Source organism: Lepidochelys kempii, chromosome 2 (assembly GCF_965140285.1).
Source record: "Lepidochelys kempii isolate rLepKem1 chromosome 2, rLepKem1.hap1, whole genome shotgun sequence".
Lineage (NCBI taxonomy): Eukaryota > Metazoa > Chordata > Testudines > Cheloniidae > Lepidochelys > Lepidochelys kempii.
In genome coordinates this window covers 45,653,637-45,671,962 of record NC_136381.1, presented here as the reverse complement: position 1 = coordinate 45,671,962, position 18,326 = coordinate 45,653,637, and the positions used below count along the sequence as shown (strand labels likewise).

The 18,326-nt window shown below is 41.5% G+C and overlaps 1 protein-coding gene across 3 annotated transcripts in view; it reads left to right on the top strand.

The window, feature by feature from the left end:
- The window catches only part of SLC26A7 (solute carrier family 26 member 7), a 795,743-nt gene that overhangs the window by 107,907 nt on the left and 669,510 nt on the right, over nucleotides 1-18,326 (top strand). For 2 of the 3 annotated variants that reach the window (XM_078851484.1, XM_073330600.2), the window contains 4 exons: nucleotides 6,291-6,394; nucleotides 7,455-7,509; nucleotides 7,597-7,700; nucleotides 10,280-16,782. In XM_078851484.1, coding sequence (XP_078707610.1) covers nucleotides 6,291-6,394; nucleotides 7,455-7,509; nucleotides 7,597-7,700; nucleotides 10,280-10,315 — 299 coding nt within the window. In that variant the 3' untranslated portion in view covers nucleotides 10,316-16,782. Of the gene's footprint in view, nucleotides 1-6,290; nucleotides 6,395-7,454; nucleotides 7,510-7,596; nucleotides 7,701-10,279; nucleotides 16,783-18,326 lie in introns of those variants that run through there. The other variant, XR_013635291.1, reaches the window with a different exon arrangement.

The window sequence follows — 18,326 nt, the reverse complement described above, 5'->3', positions numbered from 1 at the left end:
CTCCAGCGTATCTACCACTCCTCCCAGTTTAGTGTCATCTGCAAACTTGCTGAGAGTGCAATCCACACCATCCTCCAGATCATTTATGAAGATATTGAACAAAACCAGCCCCAGGACCGACCCTTGAGGCACTCTGCTTGATACTGGCTGCCAACTAGACTTGGAGCCATTGATCATTACCTGTTGAGCCCGACAATCTAGCCAACTTTCTATACACCTTATAGTGCATTCATCCAGCCCATACTTCTTTAACTTGCTGGCAAGAATACTGTGGGAGACGGTGTCAAAAGCTTTGCTAAAGTCAAGGAACAGCACGTCCACTGCTTTCCCTTCATCCACAGAACCAGTTATCTCATCATAGAAGGCAATTAGATTCGTCAGGCATGACTTGCCCTTGGTGAATCCATGCTGACTGTTCCTGATCACTTTCCTCTCCTCCAAGTGCTTCAGAATTGATTCCTTGAGGTACTGCTCCATGATTTTTCCGGGGACTGAGGTGAGGCTGACTGGCCTGTAGTTCCCAGGATCCTCCTTCCCTTTTTTAAAGATGGGCACTACATTAGCCTTTTTCCAGTCGTCCGGGACTTCCCCGGATCACCATGAGTTTTCAAAGATAATGGACAATGGCTCCGCAATCACATCCGCCAACTCCTTTAGCACTCTCGGATGCAACACATCCGGCCCCATGGACTTGTGCATGTCCAGCTTTTCTAAATAGTCCCGAACCACTTCTTTCTCCACAGAGGGCTGGTCACCTCCTCCCCAGTGCAGTAGTCTGGGAGCTGACCTTGTTCATGAAGACAGAGGCAAAAAAAGTATTGAGTACATTAGCTTTTTCCACATCCTCTGTCACTAGGTTGCCTCCCTCATTCAGTAAGGGGTCCACACTTTCCTTGACTTTCTTCTTGTTGCCAACATACCTGAAGAAACCCTTCTTGTTACTCTTAACATCTCTTGCTAGCTGCAACTCCAGATGCGATTTGGCCTTCTGGATTTCACTCCTGCATGCCCGAGCAATATTTTTATACTCATCCCTGCTCATTTGTCCAATCTTCCACTTCTTGTAAGCTGCTTTTTTGTGTTTAAGATCAGCAAGGATTTCACTGTTAAGCCAAGCTGGTCACCTGCCATATTTACTATTCTTTCTACACATCTGGATGATTTGTCCCTGTAACCTCAATAAGGATTCTTTAAAATAAATCCAGCTCTCCTGGACTCGTTTCCCCCTCATGTTGTTCTCCCAGGGGATCTTGCCCATCAGTTTCCTGAGGGAGTCAAAGTCTGCTTTTCTGAAGTCCAGAGTCCGTATTCTGCTGCTTTCCTTTCCTCCTTGTGTCAGGATACTGAACTTGACCATCTCATGGTCACTGCCTCCCAGGTTCCCATCCACTTTTGCTTCCCCTACTAATTCTTCCTGGTTTGTGAGCAGCAGGTCAAGAAGAGCTCTGCCCCTAGTTGGTTCCTCCAGCACTTGCACCAGAAAATTGTCTCCTACACTTTCCAAAAACTTCCTGGATTGTCTGTGCACTGCTGTATTGCTCTCCCAGCAGATATCAGGGTGATTGAAGTCTCCCATGAGAACCAGGGCGTGTGATCTAGTAGCTTCTGCAAGTTTCCGGAAGAAAGCCTCATCCACCTCATCCCCCTGGTCTGGTGGTCTATAGCAGACTCCCACCACGACATCACCCTTGTTGCTCACACTTCTAAACTTAATCCAGAGACTTTCAGGTTTTTCTGAAGTTCCATACTGGAGCTCTGAGCAGTCATACGGCTCTCTTACATACAGTGCAACTCCCCCACTTTTTCTGCCCTGCCTGTCCTTCCTGAACAGCTTATATCCGTCCATGACAGTACTCCAGCCATGTGAGTTATCCCACCAAGTCTCTGTTATTGCAGTCACATCATAATTCCTTGACTTTGCCAGGACTTCCAGTTCTCCCTGCTTGTTTCCCAGGCTTTTTGCATTTGTGTATAGGCACTTGAGATAACCTGCTGATCGCCCCTCTTTCTCAATATGAGGCAGGAGCCCTCCCCTTTCACGCTCTCCTGCTCGTGCTTCCTCCCGGTATCCCACTTCCCCACTTACCTCAGGGCTTTGGTCTCCTTCCCCCGGTGAACCTAGTTTAAAGCCCTCCTCACTAGGTTAGCCAGCCTGCTTGCGAAGATGCTCTTCCCTCTCTTCGTTAGGTGGAGCCCGTCTCTGCCTAGCACTCCTCCTTCTTGGAACAACATCCCATGGTCAAAGAATCAAAAGCCTTCTCTCCAACACCACCTGCATAGCCATTCGTTGACTTCCATGATTCGATGTTCTCTACCCAGGCCCTTTCCTTCCACAGGGAGGATGGACGAGAACATCATTGGGCCTCCAACTCCTTTATCCTTCTTCCCAGAGCGACGTAGTCTGCAGTGATCCGCTCAAGGTCATTCTTGGCAGTATCACTGGTGCCCACGTGGAGAAGCAGGAAGGGGTAGCGATCCGAGGGCTTGATGAGTCTCAGCAGTCTCTCCGTCACATCGTGAATCTTCGCTCCTGGCAAGCAGCAGACTTCTGTTTTCCTGGTTGGGGCGGCAGATAGATGACTCTGTCCCCCTGAGGAGAGAGTCCCCGACCACCACCACCCGCCTCCTTCTCTTGGGAGCGGTGGTCGTGGAATCCCCAACCCTAGGACAGTGCATCTCATGCCTTCCAACTGGCGGAGTCTCCTTCTGCTCCCTTCCCTCAGACGTATCATCTGGTCCACTCTCCGCATTGGTATCTATGGAGAGAACATGAAAATGGTTACTTATCTGCATCTGCGTTGCTGGTACATGGACGTTCCCCTTTCTTCTTCTGGAGGTCACATGATGCCAAATTTCTTCACCGGCCTCCTGTCCCCACTGTGCAGCCTGCTCTGAATCTTCAGAACCTTGTGCCCGCAGAAGCATATCCTGACGTCTGTCCAGGAAATCTTCAGTTTCTCTTATGCAACACAGGGTCGATACCTGTTGCTCCAGACCTTGAACCTTCTCTTCCAATATGGAGACCAGTTTGTACTTTGTACAGACAAAGTCGCTTCTGTCCTGTGGAAGAAAGACAATCATAGCACATCCAGTGCAGGTCACAACAGCTGAACACCCCCCATCCATATTACCTTCCTTCTACGAGCTTCCTTAGGAGATGCAGTAACTACTCAGAGAAGCTGGCAAGATGTAAGCCTCAGTGGGCTCTCCCCAGGCAAACTCCCAGGCAAACTCCTGCTGTTAGCTGCTCTGCTGGTTCCCCGCCGCTCAGCTGGTTCGCTGCTGACTAGCTTTTTATACGGTCAGGCTCACCTGGAACAAAGCACTCCCAATTCCCGTCCTTTTCAACCAACCAAACAAACACACGGTCAAACTGTCCTCACAACAAACACTCAGATACAACACTCAGATCCTCACAACAAACACACACTCAGATACTCACCAACACAGATCCCAGGCAAACTCCTGCTGTTAGCTGCTCTGCTGTTTGCCGCTGCTCAGCTGGTTCCCCACCGCTCTTCCTGGACAAATGACCAGGGATGAGTATAAAAATATTGCTCGGGTATGCAGGAAGCCTATTCTCTCAACACAAAAATCAAATGTACAGTGTTTGCTGGTAAAATGAGGAAATAACACAGTTGCATGCCCTGATCATGCAACAACATCTGCATCAGGTGGGCCCCCTGTGCCTATTCAGAGTTCACTGCAGGATTGGAGCCTTAGTTAGTACAAGACTGAAAAGTACAAAAGGATTAAAACCATGTTAACTTTATGGCTTTTAAAGCCATTTACAGTAAAAGCAAAGAAAATGGAGATTGAAATTAACAGTGGTACCTTACCTCAGCATATGGACCAAACTAAAGGTTTGTTTTTATTTAAGACTTAAATGCATAAACCCCTCTCATACTACGCCTCATAAAATGTCAGAACATAGTGCATACATTCATACAGGCTAAGCAAAATTGCAGGCTCTTCTTTATATGGATGATCTCAAGCATGGAAGGAGTTCAGCTATTACGTCTATTGAGAAAGCTTGTTAGCATTTCAGGCTATGGAGGAAAACTTGAATTTGGGTTATTATCTGACTGTTATTAATTATTAACCTTTATTAACTATGTTTATGATGTTTATATTGCATTAGATTGTTTTATTTGGGGCAACTGAGTGCATGGCTATAGCTGTAAAGCACAGCAACTTGTAAGAACTTCTAGTAAAGACTATAAAGTACCGTACCAGCATTTCCCTAAAAGCTCAGAAATGTCAACCAGTATGGAGTGCAGATTTCATTTGGATGAACTGATTCTACACGGTGTGTAAAATTTGTGTCCATGCTGAAAGCTAGCATAAGACCTGTACTACTTAGATCACACTTAAGCCCTATTGTGAGGATTTAAGTGGTGCTCAATCTCTGCAGAGCAGTGAATTTCATTTGGGTTCATTTAAATGAGAAAGAGAAGAAAAGATGGACTTCCACTTCTAGAAACCAACATAGTAGTAGAGTTTCTAGCAGCATGAGAATAAACACCAGCAAATAGTCCTGAAGTTCTTCAAAAGAGAGATATGTCTGGAATATAGTTGTGGATGTTTGTGGTTATACCAGTAACCTATGGACTACATTTTGATTTTAGACTCTGAGCATCACTCCAAGAGTAGCCCTGGAAGGAAGACAATTGTCACTGTCTCAGTTCTTCCCCTGATCCCTTTTTGCTCTAGGGGAATAGTAAATTACCATTGGCCTATACCAACAGCAAATTGAGACATCACTGTGCCTACTTAGTTGTGCTAGCTAGTGAACAAGGGAAGAAAATGAAACCAAGGATCAAGCCTTACCCCTCCCCACCCATGGCCTCCTCACTTACTCTGAAAGGGACTAAGTATGTGCTGTATGCCCAGACCCAAAATCTGGGTGGCCCATACCAGGGTGGAAGGCTGAGGAATTCTTACGTATTCTTCCTCCTTCACTCTCTTGTGTAGGCACGGAGCCTAAGTACCAGTGTAGTGCTATATCAACATACGTTTATATCTGGCATGGGATTGGTTTAATCAATAAAAAATAAACATTAACTTTGTTCCACACTACACACCCTGAGCTAAATTCAGCTCTGGCGTAAGCAGCTGTAGAGGATGCTGCCATAGCAATAAGGCATTCTTGGCTTTGATTACCTGTGTGTCTTAGACTACTCACAGGATGGAATTAGTGCCAATATAATTCCACACCATTCTGGAACTCTTAATCCCTTCAAGAATTTTAAATCTCTTTATCTATTCTGTCACAATTATTTAACTTAACCCCTCTTTATATTCAAGCTCCCATCTTTTCTGGAGTGCTTTGTATGTTGTGGTAATTATCTTTAAAGTTAACATTTATTCACAGTATGGCATCAATAAATATATTTTGTTTCCTACTTTCGTCCATTACGAAAGCCCTAAAATACTTAGTCCAATCCAACAAAGCAGTTAAATATGTCCTTAGGTCTAAATATGTGTGTCATCCATTTGATTCCAATGGGATCCTAAGGGTATGTCTACACAGGGCTAAAAGCCCTGCAGAAGAGCCATGGCTGGCCCAGGTCAGCTGACTCAGGCTCATGGTTCTTGGGCTCTGAAGCCCTGCAAGGCTGGAAGGCCCAGAGCTCAGGTTCTAGTCCAAGCTCAAATGTCTACACAGCAATTTTTAGCCCCACAGCCTGAGCCCCATGAGCCCGAGTCAGTTGGGCCAGCCATGCCTTTTTTATCCCTGTGTATCCATACTTAATAGGCTTAAACTCAGGCATTCGTTAAAAGGCTTTGCTGGACTGGGGCCTTAATCACAGACTGATTAATGTTTATTTGCTGCTTTGAATATGTACAGTGCTATATAAATGCTAATTATTCTTATTACAGTGGACAAGAACTATTAAATGATCCAGTCCATCTCCTTGCCACTATAGGCTCATTCCTTACATCTGCTAGAATATTGACCAGGCTAGTTTTGAAATTCATGACCAAAGAGGCTTCCCCCATTTCCCTAGGGAGACTATTCTACTGTCTAATATTTCTGACTGGCAAGACATTCCCTGATATCCAGGCTAATTTCCCCCTTTCTTAATTTCATCCCATTATCCCACTGATACTGCTTCACACCAATTTTTCTGCTGTGCATCTGAACTGAGCCATTCCCATGCTTCTCACTATACAACAGAAAGTTTTGTAACATGGTATTTTTCATTTATTTTCAGAAAAATGTTCATATTCCTATGGAGATTCCAGTAGGCATTTCACACTTAACAATATTTCTGTCAAATCTATAGGTGAGCTGTCATTACAGCCATGCCCCAACGAGAGATGTGCTTTAATATTAGACTGCAGTGGACTGACTTTCTTTGACTATACCGGAATCTCTGTGCTTCTTCAGGTATTTATATACATTTTATATATACAAAACTGGAGCCAAAGCCATGTTCTCCTCACTCACGCAAGTAGATCCAATAGGATACCTTGTGTGAGAGAGGTGATTGTAGATTTCGTCTTTAAACTGAAATGTGTTTACATTGAAAATTAATGTTTAATTGTTTGGGACCAGACCTTCTGCAATCACTCCCCCCAAACCCCTTCCTTTTTTCATCTAAAACAGATTTAGGGCCAATATCAGACCTGGTGGAGTTGCATTGACTTCAGTGGAGTGGCATATACTTACAAGAAGCCTAAACTTGGCCCTTAGGCTTTTGGTTTTTATTTATGTGAAAATATTGCTTTCTAGCTAATCCATTGGAGTTAGGTTTTAGTGATCACCACATTTTGTTCACATCTGTGTTAGTACAGTGCTCAGAATGGTGGAGTTCTGGCCCAGGAACGGGGCCCCTTTGTGCTACTACAGTACAAAAAATAAATCTAATGATAATAGTGATCATTCAGCTATATACTGTAGTTCAGAAATTACTTTCCAAAAGTTAATTCCTGTTGGTGCTGTTGGGATTGAATTTAGCAGAAGATGTTTACTGGGCAATGACTAAATTAGGATGGCACAAGCTGGCCCTAAATAACTTTTGCTCTTCAGTCTGACCTGCCAATCCTTGATCCGTCAAGTTCTGGTTGTAGCTTCTGAGCTGCCCAATTGTAATGTAGAATGGATATGGGTGGCTGTAGAAAAGATCCAATTTCATGGAAATTTCCAAATGAAAATAAAGCTGCTGAACATATAAATGAATAGCTGGATTAATCCTAAAAGGGAATGAAGGGTTGTTCTTCTGTTGTATTGAACAGTGTCATGCCATACTGGGGAAATTACTGTTCCAATAGCTTTGTACTGTTAATATTATAGAATGGCTCCCTCTGGTGTCAGTTTTTGATAAAACTTGAATCCATTACAGCATGTTCCTTGTTTTGTTTTGAATATCTAAATTATTTTGAGTATTTTATTCACAGTCGATGCTTCAAACAATTTTGTAAAATCTTTATTGTTGTCACTCCTTTAGATTTGCATGGATTTTAAAAACAGAAGTATCGACGTGTTACTAGCACATTGTAACGGCAAGTATCAGGCCACAGACAAATTTTTAACAGTAGTTTAAATTCTTACATTACCTTTTTAATGTTCATGTATGTGTCTTCTTACAGCTTCCTTGGTAAAAGCAATGCAGTACAGTGGAAATCTAGGATCTGAAAATCCTATCTTCTTTGAATCCATTTCTTCTGCAATTGGTGCCATTCATGTAAACAGGGTGAGTTTTAAAGCAGAGATAGGTGACATCCAAAAGGTTCAAAGGCTTGGTTTGGGTGCTTATAAAATTTTATCGCAGTGTAGAAGTCCCATACATCCAGTGAGTCCTTTGGACACAAACCTACCTTTCTACCCACCCTCTCCTACCAAACAACTCACTTCCATTATTAATGATTCTCTCCTCGCACTAGTCCCTCCCCTTGCTTTGGTGATGACTTATGGATCTTGGCAACTTTTGGGGCTATGCTTTGGTGTGTAATACTGTCTAGGTTACACCAAAACAGAATTACACAGGTGCTACTGAGTTCCTCAGCTTGAATTTAAAAGGGCGCAGGAAAGGATGAAAGGGGGAACCTTAGGGAAGGAAGGCATTTTGGTGAGAGTCCGCAGATGAGAGAACAGACTATGCTTGAAAGACAGCAGAGAGAGCTATATGTGCGCAGAGGGAGGCTTGGTTCAGGAAACAAGGGTTGAAGTCTGAACCAGTTTTTATTCGGTAAAAACTGGTTCTTGTATTCCTTGTTAAAAGAACTATAAAAGCTGCTCTGTGCTCATAATATAAACTGCTTTTGGCAGTCAGAGCCTTTGACAAGGTCCCTGAGCAACGGTTCTTAAGCAGAGTAAGCTGTCATGGGATAAGAGGGAAGGTCCTCTCATGGATCAGGACTGGTTAAAAGATAGGAAACAAAGGGTATGAATAAAAGGTCCGTTTTCACAGTTGGGTCCACCAAGGATCTGTATTGGACCAGTGTTGTTCAACATATTCATAAATGATCTGAAAAAAGCGGTAAACAGTGAGGTGGCAGAGTTTGCAGATGATATAAAATTACTGAAGATGGTTACGTCCAAAGCTGGCTAAGAGTTACAAAGGGATGATTGGGCAACAAAATGGCAGATGAAATTCACTGTTGAAAAATGCAAAGTAATGTACGTTGGAAAACATAATCCCAATTGACTTGTTCAAAGCCACAGAGGCAGTTGGTGGCAACCTGTGAATAGAATCCTGATGTCCAGTGCCACCTTCCTCTGGTGATGCTGCAAAATGCAAACATTTCAGAGGTGCCTTAAAAAGCTTGTATGGGCCCCCCAAAAGATGGATCCTGGACCAAGTTCCCAGTCTGAACCAGGAATTGATTTTTGTTATCTACCTCCACCACTATATCTGGGCTGCTGCTGACCACTCATTTCTCCTCCCTATAATAGGGATTATCTTCCTAAAGCGACTGATAAAATTTGCCCAGATCTTCACCTTCTAGCTCTTCCCTTCTCCTGATCTCCTACTTACTCTTTATTTGTTAGAATCCCACAGACTTTAGTGCTATCTGCTCCAACCAACCACTTCCTTCTCTATCTTGAGCCAGTTGCACTGTGGCCATTAGAGCTACTGTTAAAAACTCAGTGTTTGCCAGATAGATCCTATGTAGTTACTACAGAGTTATTTCCTGTTTTGTGTCGGGGAAAACTGGTAGCTACTGGTAACTGTTGGCAAACTCAGACTTTTTAATGGCAACTATTGCATTTTGTAATATTTCCCACATTTAAATGTACTTCATTGTACATTGCATGCCTAGGAGCTACCCCGAGGTATGTAAGATCACAGTGCAGCATGGTGGTATTCATCACAGTCAGGTATTCATCACGGCAGGAGGAAGGAAATAGGATGGAATACTTGAGGAAAGGGAGACAGGGGTGTAGAGCAACAGGAAGGACACATACTAGGCAGTTAGAAATGTTGAAAGGTATTAGATTAGCTTGTCCCTTATGCCTTAGTCAAGGAGTCTTCACCTTCCTTCCTCCACCCATCTTCCTGAGCAAGGAACAGGGCCAATTAAAAATTACCCAGACGAGCCAAGGAATTCTCAAAGGGCTCAGAAAAGGATCAACCCTCTTGAGGCACAATCTGTCCCCAAGATCCTCCAGATTGTTGCAGTTCCACATACACACATCCCCAACCCAGGCCACTAGCTAAATGCTTCGGTTGGCCCGTTATACTTAACTTGTGTGAAGGAATTGCAAACCTCAAGAGAGAGCATTCAATTTCCTGGAATTAGGTGTCTTGATATGTTCCTTGTTCTCATTACTCCTGGGGATTGGAGAAGGGCAGAGAAGCAGTATGGGGGAAGGGGAGATGAGGAAGACACCACTGGAAATGGAGTAGAAGGAGCTCCTACTGATAGAAAGTGTCTGTGGTGTTCTATTTTACGCTTGAGCCTCTGCAGGAGAGAATAGTCTTGCATTGGTAGGGAGGTGGACAGGCTGGGATAATGGTTACCTCCTACATCAAACTCTGTCATACCGAAATATCAAGGCTCTTCCACATATATCTGTTTTCCAGTGGTAACGTCATACTGTCTGAATTTCATTAATCATGCCAAGAGGCTTGTGGCTCATCTGTTGTTTTGTTTATAATGAGGAGGAGCTGTGTAGCCTTTGGATTTATCTCTCTTTGCAGTGTTTGATGTAGATTTTTAAATTAGGTACTTGCTTTCCTACTGTTTCATGTGCTGTGCACTCACAATGTGGATGATAATTTGGTAATACATGATAATAAGGCGAACCTTTTTGTTTTTTCAATTTTAGAATTTCCGCAAACTCAGTGATCACGATGAAGTGTGAAGTCGACATGACACAGGGTGGCTATTTTGATCTGCTAACATACAGAATGAACTACGCCATTGCTTTTCCTTACATCTTTTTTTGTGAGATCATGTAGGTAGTATTTTGTATGCCAAATATGTTTAATAGGCAATCAGTGCTACCAAAGATTTCTCCTCAGCTACCGCTGCTGAGAGAGTGTTCATACAATGGATTGTTCTATTGTGGATATATTAGTATTTTTGTACACTTTTAGATACAAAATATTAGAAAGCAGACATGGGATAGCAACCTTTTAAAGTGATTTATATTGTTTTAGCTCATTCTATAGTAACTTAATTTGTAATGCACAACTATAGTTTTGTGCATGGAAGAATAAGACATTATGAACTTTAGCAAATGATCTGTAGTGACTGGTGCGGTATATGCAGCGTACCATATACAAAACCCAATTTTGTTTCAAATGTCTGCTTTAATCCTTTTCTTCTTAAAACCAAACACATGCAATAGCAACATCATATTGTATGACCCTGTGCACCTAACCCAGTCCTGCATTTCTTGTACACTTAATCCTTCTTTACTATTTAATGCCCAATGGGAGGTCAGTGGGCATTTTGAGTGTGCAAAGAATATACTGGCTTAGTATATGTTATCATGTCTCCCTCCAGAGACCAGTGCCAGTGACTATTACAGCTTGCTATTTTGTTAAACCAAAGGAGTTCTTTAGTTCAAGTGGAAGAAGAGGCTTTTATTTTTGGTTCTAAAGGTCCCAGGTTTGATCCTCACTGGTGCATGTGGAGTCTGCATATGTATGTGACTCTGGCTCAATACACAATCTCAGGCCCAAGAATATTATGGGCCACATTCTCAATTGGTATAAATCCACATAGCTCCATTGACTTTAATGGAACTGCACAAATTTACACCACTTGAGAATCTAGCCAAAACATCACATCATGGAACAGATTTTCAAAAGTGCACCTAAAATTGCACATGCAGGACATACATTTTAGTGGGAAAAATGAGCAATTGCCCACTACGCAGGTGGGATAATGGTGTTCCGCTGCCCAGCTGCACATGTAAATGTGGATCTTGTACATAGAAGCAGATGCATGAACATTTTCAGGGCAGCAATTTGAAAGTTTGGCCTTGTAAATTCTGGGCCAGATTTACCAGAGTAAATCAGTGTGTGCTGGAGTGGGGCAGTGTACAGCTTAATCTGTCCCTCTGTAAAATTGAGAAATTGGCCTAATTTATAATTAACCTTATGATTAAAAAATGAAGTGATTACTAGAGTACACTGATAGCTGCTTGTTATCTAGTTCCTTCTTTCTAAAGGTAAATGTTAGTGTAGTTAAATTAAGCCCCCAAAGCATTGCAAAATAAGGGAAGATGACTTTTTGTAGCTAGTCTGAGGTACCTTCAATGCTTTATTTAAACTTTACTGATTTGCTATTTAGTCAGAAGTACTGAAGTCTGTCTCTCCCAAGAGATTATGGGTTCCACATCACAGAGATGGCACCCACTATTTAATTTTCAGGTAGTTCATTTATACTGTAATATGCTGGATAGTGTGTATGTAAATGATTGTTCCTTTACTGGATGCAATCACAGCTGCTCTATTGTTTGTTATGGGTGCTAACCTGTTAACAGTTAAAGGAAATTCTCTTTTAGTTCAAGTGCTACTGCTTGTTAGGAATCTGTCCTTCTGGAGCAGAATCATCTAGTTCTCTCTCTGTGTTCCAAGTGGCCATGATATGCAGCATAGTGACAACCAGGAGAAGGGAAGAAGAGGGCAACAGGTATGGATGGTCACAGGACCTCAAGGGGTAGGAATCTCATGTCGAGGGAAAGGCAGCCCCACTGGGGGACTAGTCACTCAAACCTCAGAAGAGGCACACCGAAAGGTTTATGAATCTGTCAGAGAACTAGGTTTGAGATTTGTACTGGCTTTGAGTTTCATCACAAAAGGTTTGAGATTTTAACATAATTTTTCATCAATTTTTTAAAATTTGCTAGGAAGAATTTGGCAACATTTTTGCCAGAATGGTTTCTTGTTTCAACCAGCCCAAAGTTGCCCTATTAGTTTGAGGTCTGACTTGAGTTTCATTAACATTTGCAAGGTGTTATAGATTGTTGTAAGCTGCTGTGACAGTCAAGACCATAACACACAAGTCACATTACAACTGAAAACAATGTGCAATACAGAGTAAGATTATTCCAAAAACACCTACAACATACCATGCTGCTATGTATTTGTGTATCTGCGATATACACAGAATGCAAGAGAAATGCGCTTACGTTAAAGGGTTCAAGAAACCCACAGTTCAAATATGTATCTTGAAATATGTTGGATAATGTTGTTTATGGTTATAGGTATTGTGTGGTATTTGTTGATCTGTAAAACAACTGCAGTAAAAAGGGAGGGTCAAGTAAGTTATATAGCCCATCTTACTTAAAAAAGAGAAAACAAGAGGAAACAGGGGGCATATATTCCCCACTACCACTCTCCCAGCCTCACTCCGAGCTGTGGATTCCTTCTCCCGCCGACTTAAAGAGGTAGGGAGGGTGAAAGGAAAGTGAGCAGGACACATTACTTCTAAGAGTTATTTTGGCAACACAGAGAGAATGGTAGTGTCAGGCTGCCCTGTTCAGATGGAAGGAAACAGGCAAGATCAAAGTCCAGGCAGCCAGTTCCTGGCAGCAGAGTCTAGCTAGACTTTCCCTGCTACACCAACCCCAACCAGTTATCTCCAGCAGATGTGTGTATTGCAGGAGCCTAGGGAGTATCACTGCTTCCCAACCCTCTGCATGTCTATGCCAAGGATGGCTTTTCCCTCATGTTTGTTCTGTCCCTTTGCCTGATTAATAAAGATTTAGGGGAATGGAGGTGTATAATTCAGTATTTCGCAGGATGTAGGGGAATCCTGGAGTTGTTTCCCTCACTGCCTTGCAGATGGTCAGAAGTTTCTTAGTCAGACATCACTGAGGTTGCATTTATACATGTTTTGTAAAGGGTTGATTAATAAATGTTAAAAGCATGTTACAGGCATGAATAGTATTACAGGTAGTTGTAAGTACATCAGTGTTCTAGATGGTTGCAAGCAACCTGTTGCCTTGTTGAACTTTAACAGTCTGTAACAATTGATTAATCATTTACTAAAACAGCTATTAATTTATTAACCCTTTGTAAACTTAACTGTGGAAGCACCACTTGTAGTTCTGTAGTTAAGTTTTGCATATAAATGATCCCCTTCTTTATCTATGAAAGATGCAGCATCTCCTCCCCAAAACTACAGCATTTGCTCTTTGAGTAAGGGGGTGTATTTTCTGAGAACTTTAAAATAAATTGATTGAGTTTAACTTAGAAGATAATTTAAAAAGAGGGTTATTTAAGAAATTCAGCACTCAGGATCAGACCATTTTTTATCTTGAAGTACCTTAATAATGGAACAACAAACGTGCTTCAGACTTCACTTATTGTTAAAACTCACTGAAATCTTCTGCATAAGCTTCATTTGAAAACATTTAGTAGGATTAATGTTAATTTCTCCTTGTTATTCTTCATAACTAAAAGATCCTCTTACAACAGATGCCAACAAATAATATCCTACTACAGAGAATTCAACACAGAACTACCCTCTTTCCAAATAGTTTCCATTTCATTTATTTTCAGTGAGAATGAGATAATGCCTTGCTGTATGCAGCGTTGTTGTAGCTGTGTTGGTCCCAGGATATTAGACAGACAAGGTGGGTGAGGTAATATCCTTTATTAGACCAACTTCTGTTGGTGAGAGAGAAAAGCTTTTGAGCTACACAGAGCTCTTCTTCAAGTCTGGGAAAGGATTCAGAGTAGCAGCCGTGTTAGTCTGTATCCGCAAAAAGAAAAGGAATACTCCTTTTCTTTTTGAAGTCTGGGGAAGATACCCAGAGGGTATGTCACTGTAGTTAGAAACCAGCAGCTGGCCCATACCAGATGACACGGGCTCGTGGGTTTCAGGCTAAGGGGCTTTTTAATTGCAGTGTAGACATTTGGGCTCGCGCTGCAGCCCAGGCTCTGGGACCCTTAACTCAAGCCTCACAACCCTGAGTCAGCTGGCACGGGCCAGCCGCAGGGTTTTAATTGCTGTGTAGACATGTCCAGAGCATCACAGACAAATACAGGATTGAACAGATAGCTTAACGTAAGTAATTTGCACATATTTTAAGGGACCATTCAAGGTGAAGTGACCCATTAGCACCCCTGTAGTCATAGGATATAAAGGGGATTAGTGGGTTAGACATTGTTGTAATAAGCCATAAATCCTGTCTTTATTAAGACCATGAATTTAAGCTCCCAGACTTGTCTTTTGAAATTGTTGTGCAGGTTTCCTTTGAGGATGAGGACTGATAGGTCATATATTGGGTGATTGCTTTGTGGAAAGTGTTCACGCATAGGTGAATAGGGTGTTTTTGTCTTTTGTCATTTGTCTTTTAACAACTATGACCCACATTTGATGGGGACCTCATCCTAAAGGAAATCTTTCTTGAATCCCCCCCCCCCCTTCTGGACTGCAAACAACCTCCCTAACCTCTCCAAGCTCATCAGAAGTAAGTTGCCCACAGACCAGGACACATCATCTCAAAGTGATGCCAGACCCTGCCAGAACAACAGATGCAAAACCTGCAAACATATCTCCACTGCTACAATGATCAACACACCTTTTAGGATTCAGGGGTTCTACACGTGCATATCACAACAGTGCACTAAAAATCCCAACAACAACTGTGTGGGTGAAATCAGACAATCACTACTCTCTTGAATGAACACAGGAAAATGATAAAAGACAAAAACCCCATATCACATGTAGGTGAACACTTTTCACAAAGCAATCACTCTGTCTGACATATCAGTCCTTATCCTCACAGGAAACCTGCACAACACTTTCACTTTATTATAGATTATCAGCAGTCTTCCCCAAGGCCAGCTGGCAGGATGCAGCAGAACTGAGACATACGTGCTCGTACGCTTCAGTAAAAGACTGCAAACTAGCTTCCCCAAAATTATTCAGCTGACTCAGCAGGGTATAGTGGGTGAAATTCACCCCTATTCAGAGGGTCAGTACAAAATCTATGCACTATTTACTAACTTTTCCTGGTTTATTGGCCTTGTGCTGGCCCACTGCACATGGGTGAATTTCATCCAGTAGAATGTAGGGACTTAGTTATTGTACCTATTGAGCCAGACAGTTGCCTTTCCGTATTCTAGCCTTATCTGAACACCCCTGAAACACCTGGAGACCTGCCACTGTATTAGGTAATAGGGTTTTTAGATAAGTGAGGTTTGGATAAATGTGTTTGTCCTGAAGTCTTGGTGAATTCCCTCAACTCCCATTCAAAGGCATTTCAAAGGGAGCTGGGGTCAACAGGCTAGAGGAAGCTTCATGTTTACTATTAAACAAGTAAAGGAGGCATATAATAATGAAGTAAATGGAGGCTCTGGGTGCTAAGCGCCTTTAAAAATAAGGTCACTAATTTAGGTGTCTAAATATTAATGTAGATGCCCAACTTTGCACTCCCAAGTCTCAAAGCAATAAACTTAGACTTCATGTAGCTTATGAAAATCAGTAGTACAGTATTTGGAGTTTTGGTATGTGGCACTTTATAGGAGGGCATTGTCTTGTATTTGTTTTCAAGAGGAGGTTAGTATTTTCAGAGCTCTTATATTTGACATTTTGGTGTTTCCTTTTTTAGGCATTAATCCCAAATCCCCATAATTTGAATTATGATTTTCCCCTCTTAGAATGTGTCTTTCGACAGTTATTTAAAACACGGCTATCAGCTTCTACTTCTTAAAGCAATAGCATTTCACTCATTCCAAAACAAAGCAAGTGAAGATTAAAAAAAAATAGAATTTGAAACCAGTGTTAAGAAACAAACATGGTGAAAATTATAAATTAGGCATAAAATATGTAGTAAGGGGAAGATTGTTAACATTATATTTATGCAAATTAAATGTCCTTAATTTTCATCATATATCTTTCATTGTAAAGGTTATTTGCCCTGATTCTATGATTCAGGTGTCACAAGGTCTCGCTTTAGCTGCTTTGCCGTAATTTATTTGACAGCACTATATACTATAAATATATAATGTAATGAGGAAAGGTATCTTCATTGTTTAATGAAAACCTTAATGTGTCAATAGTGTGTATGGATATTGTTTGACATTTACTGGTTACAAAAATAAATTAATGAATTGGTGAACATACCGTATCCCTCGAAAATAATGCACTCCTATGCAGGGAAGCATACTTCCCTCTCTCTACAGAAAGTGCTCTCTCATAAATAAATGAATGAGTACCGTTCCAGTCTGGATGTTAAATGGTGCTTTCATCATTAAGATGGATTTTTAGTAAAGATCACATAATCTGCACATTGCCATATGTTGTACAATACATTTAACTTGGATTTTTTTTGTTTGTAATTTTTTGTATTAGCCTATGCAACAATACATTTATATGGAAATAAATTGAAACATGGAAATTTACAAGTGGAAGGTGAAAAATGTCCTCATTATTTCAATACTTAACAGGTTTTACACTGAGTACTAAACACTCTGTAATGATGTATGATGCCTTCTCTAGCCTCATAATGTATTAAATCTTATTAAGGATATAGAAAAGTTGCACTATATCCAGAAGATCTGCTTCCTCATGGGTTGCAAGGAAACTCGCTTGGTAGATATTTCTTTCTACCTCCATGTAACCAAACACAGAAATCTTGGGCTGGGCTTTCAGAATGTGGCCTGTTTATTCATGCACACAGTTGACACATAGTCATTTGTATGTGCCGTTTTCTTTGCACTATTGCTTCTGTCTGCAAATGCTACAGACTGTATATGAAATAAAGAATAGGCCACTTGTACTTTGATTGAATTGGCCTCATTAGCACTGACCCCCCACTTGGTAAGGCAACTCCCATCTTTTCATGTTCTGTAATATATATACTGCTTACTGTATTTTTCGCTCCATGCATCTGATGAAATGGGTTTTAGCCCACGAAAGCTTATGCCCAAATACATTTGTTAGTCTCTAAGGTGCCACAAGGACTCCTTGTCGTTTTTTCTGATATAGACTAACCGGACTACCCCGCTGAAACCTATATGCAGTTTGTATATGTTAAGGGAGGTTACATAAATATATTCTCTCATTTGCGTAAGTAAGGAAAAATGCACCAAACGTTGTGCTTGGTATAAATGGAGGCAAGGTTCTAACTGGATCTAGACTGTTCTTAGTGTAGCAGATGACAGAATGAGAAGTAATAGTGTCAAGTTGCATTCGGGGAGGTTTAGGTTGGATATTAGGAAAAACTTTTTCACTAGGAGGGTGGTGAAACACTGAAATGCGTTACCTAGGGAGGTGGTGGAATCTCCTTCCTTAGAAGTGTTTAAGGTCAGGCTTGACAAAGCCCTGGCTGGGATGATTTAGTTGGGGATTGGTCCTGCTTTGAGCAGGGGATTGGACTAGATGACCTCCTGAGGTCCCTTCCAACCCTGATATTCTATGATTCTAAGGTTAAGATCCCTTTGAAAATTTGGCCACTTCAGACTAACAGACTAATTTTCCCATGCCTTTCAATTTATGAAGGCATTTACTTCAAGGCAAAGTGAGTGCAACACACTGCCATGCTGAGCTGGTAGTATTTTACACTCACTTTTACACCAAGGGTAAATTACTTCAATGGTGTAAATCAGTATTGAATTAAATGGGAAGTATTTTGGCCTCCGTTTTTCTTCCTGTTACTAAAGGCTATTTTTCTGAGCTATGCTACACTAGTAGACTCTGTTCAGCAAAATATAGGGGAGGTATGGAGCCTAATCCTGATTCAAGAACTCAAATCATACATTCTGTTGTGGTCCGAGAATCCATCATCTTAACGTAGGCTGTACTTAGAGACTACTCTTGAAGTAAAATACAAGTGTTAGAATGATACCACAGCCTAGCCCCAATTATTGAGAAGGCATCGCAGCACCCAACTGTGTGCATGAATAAAA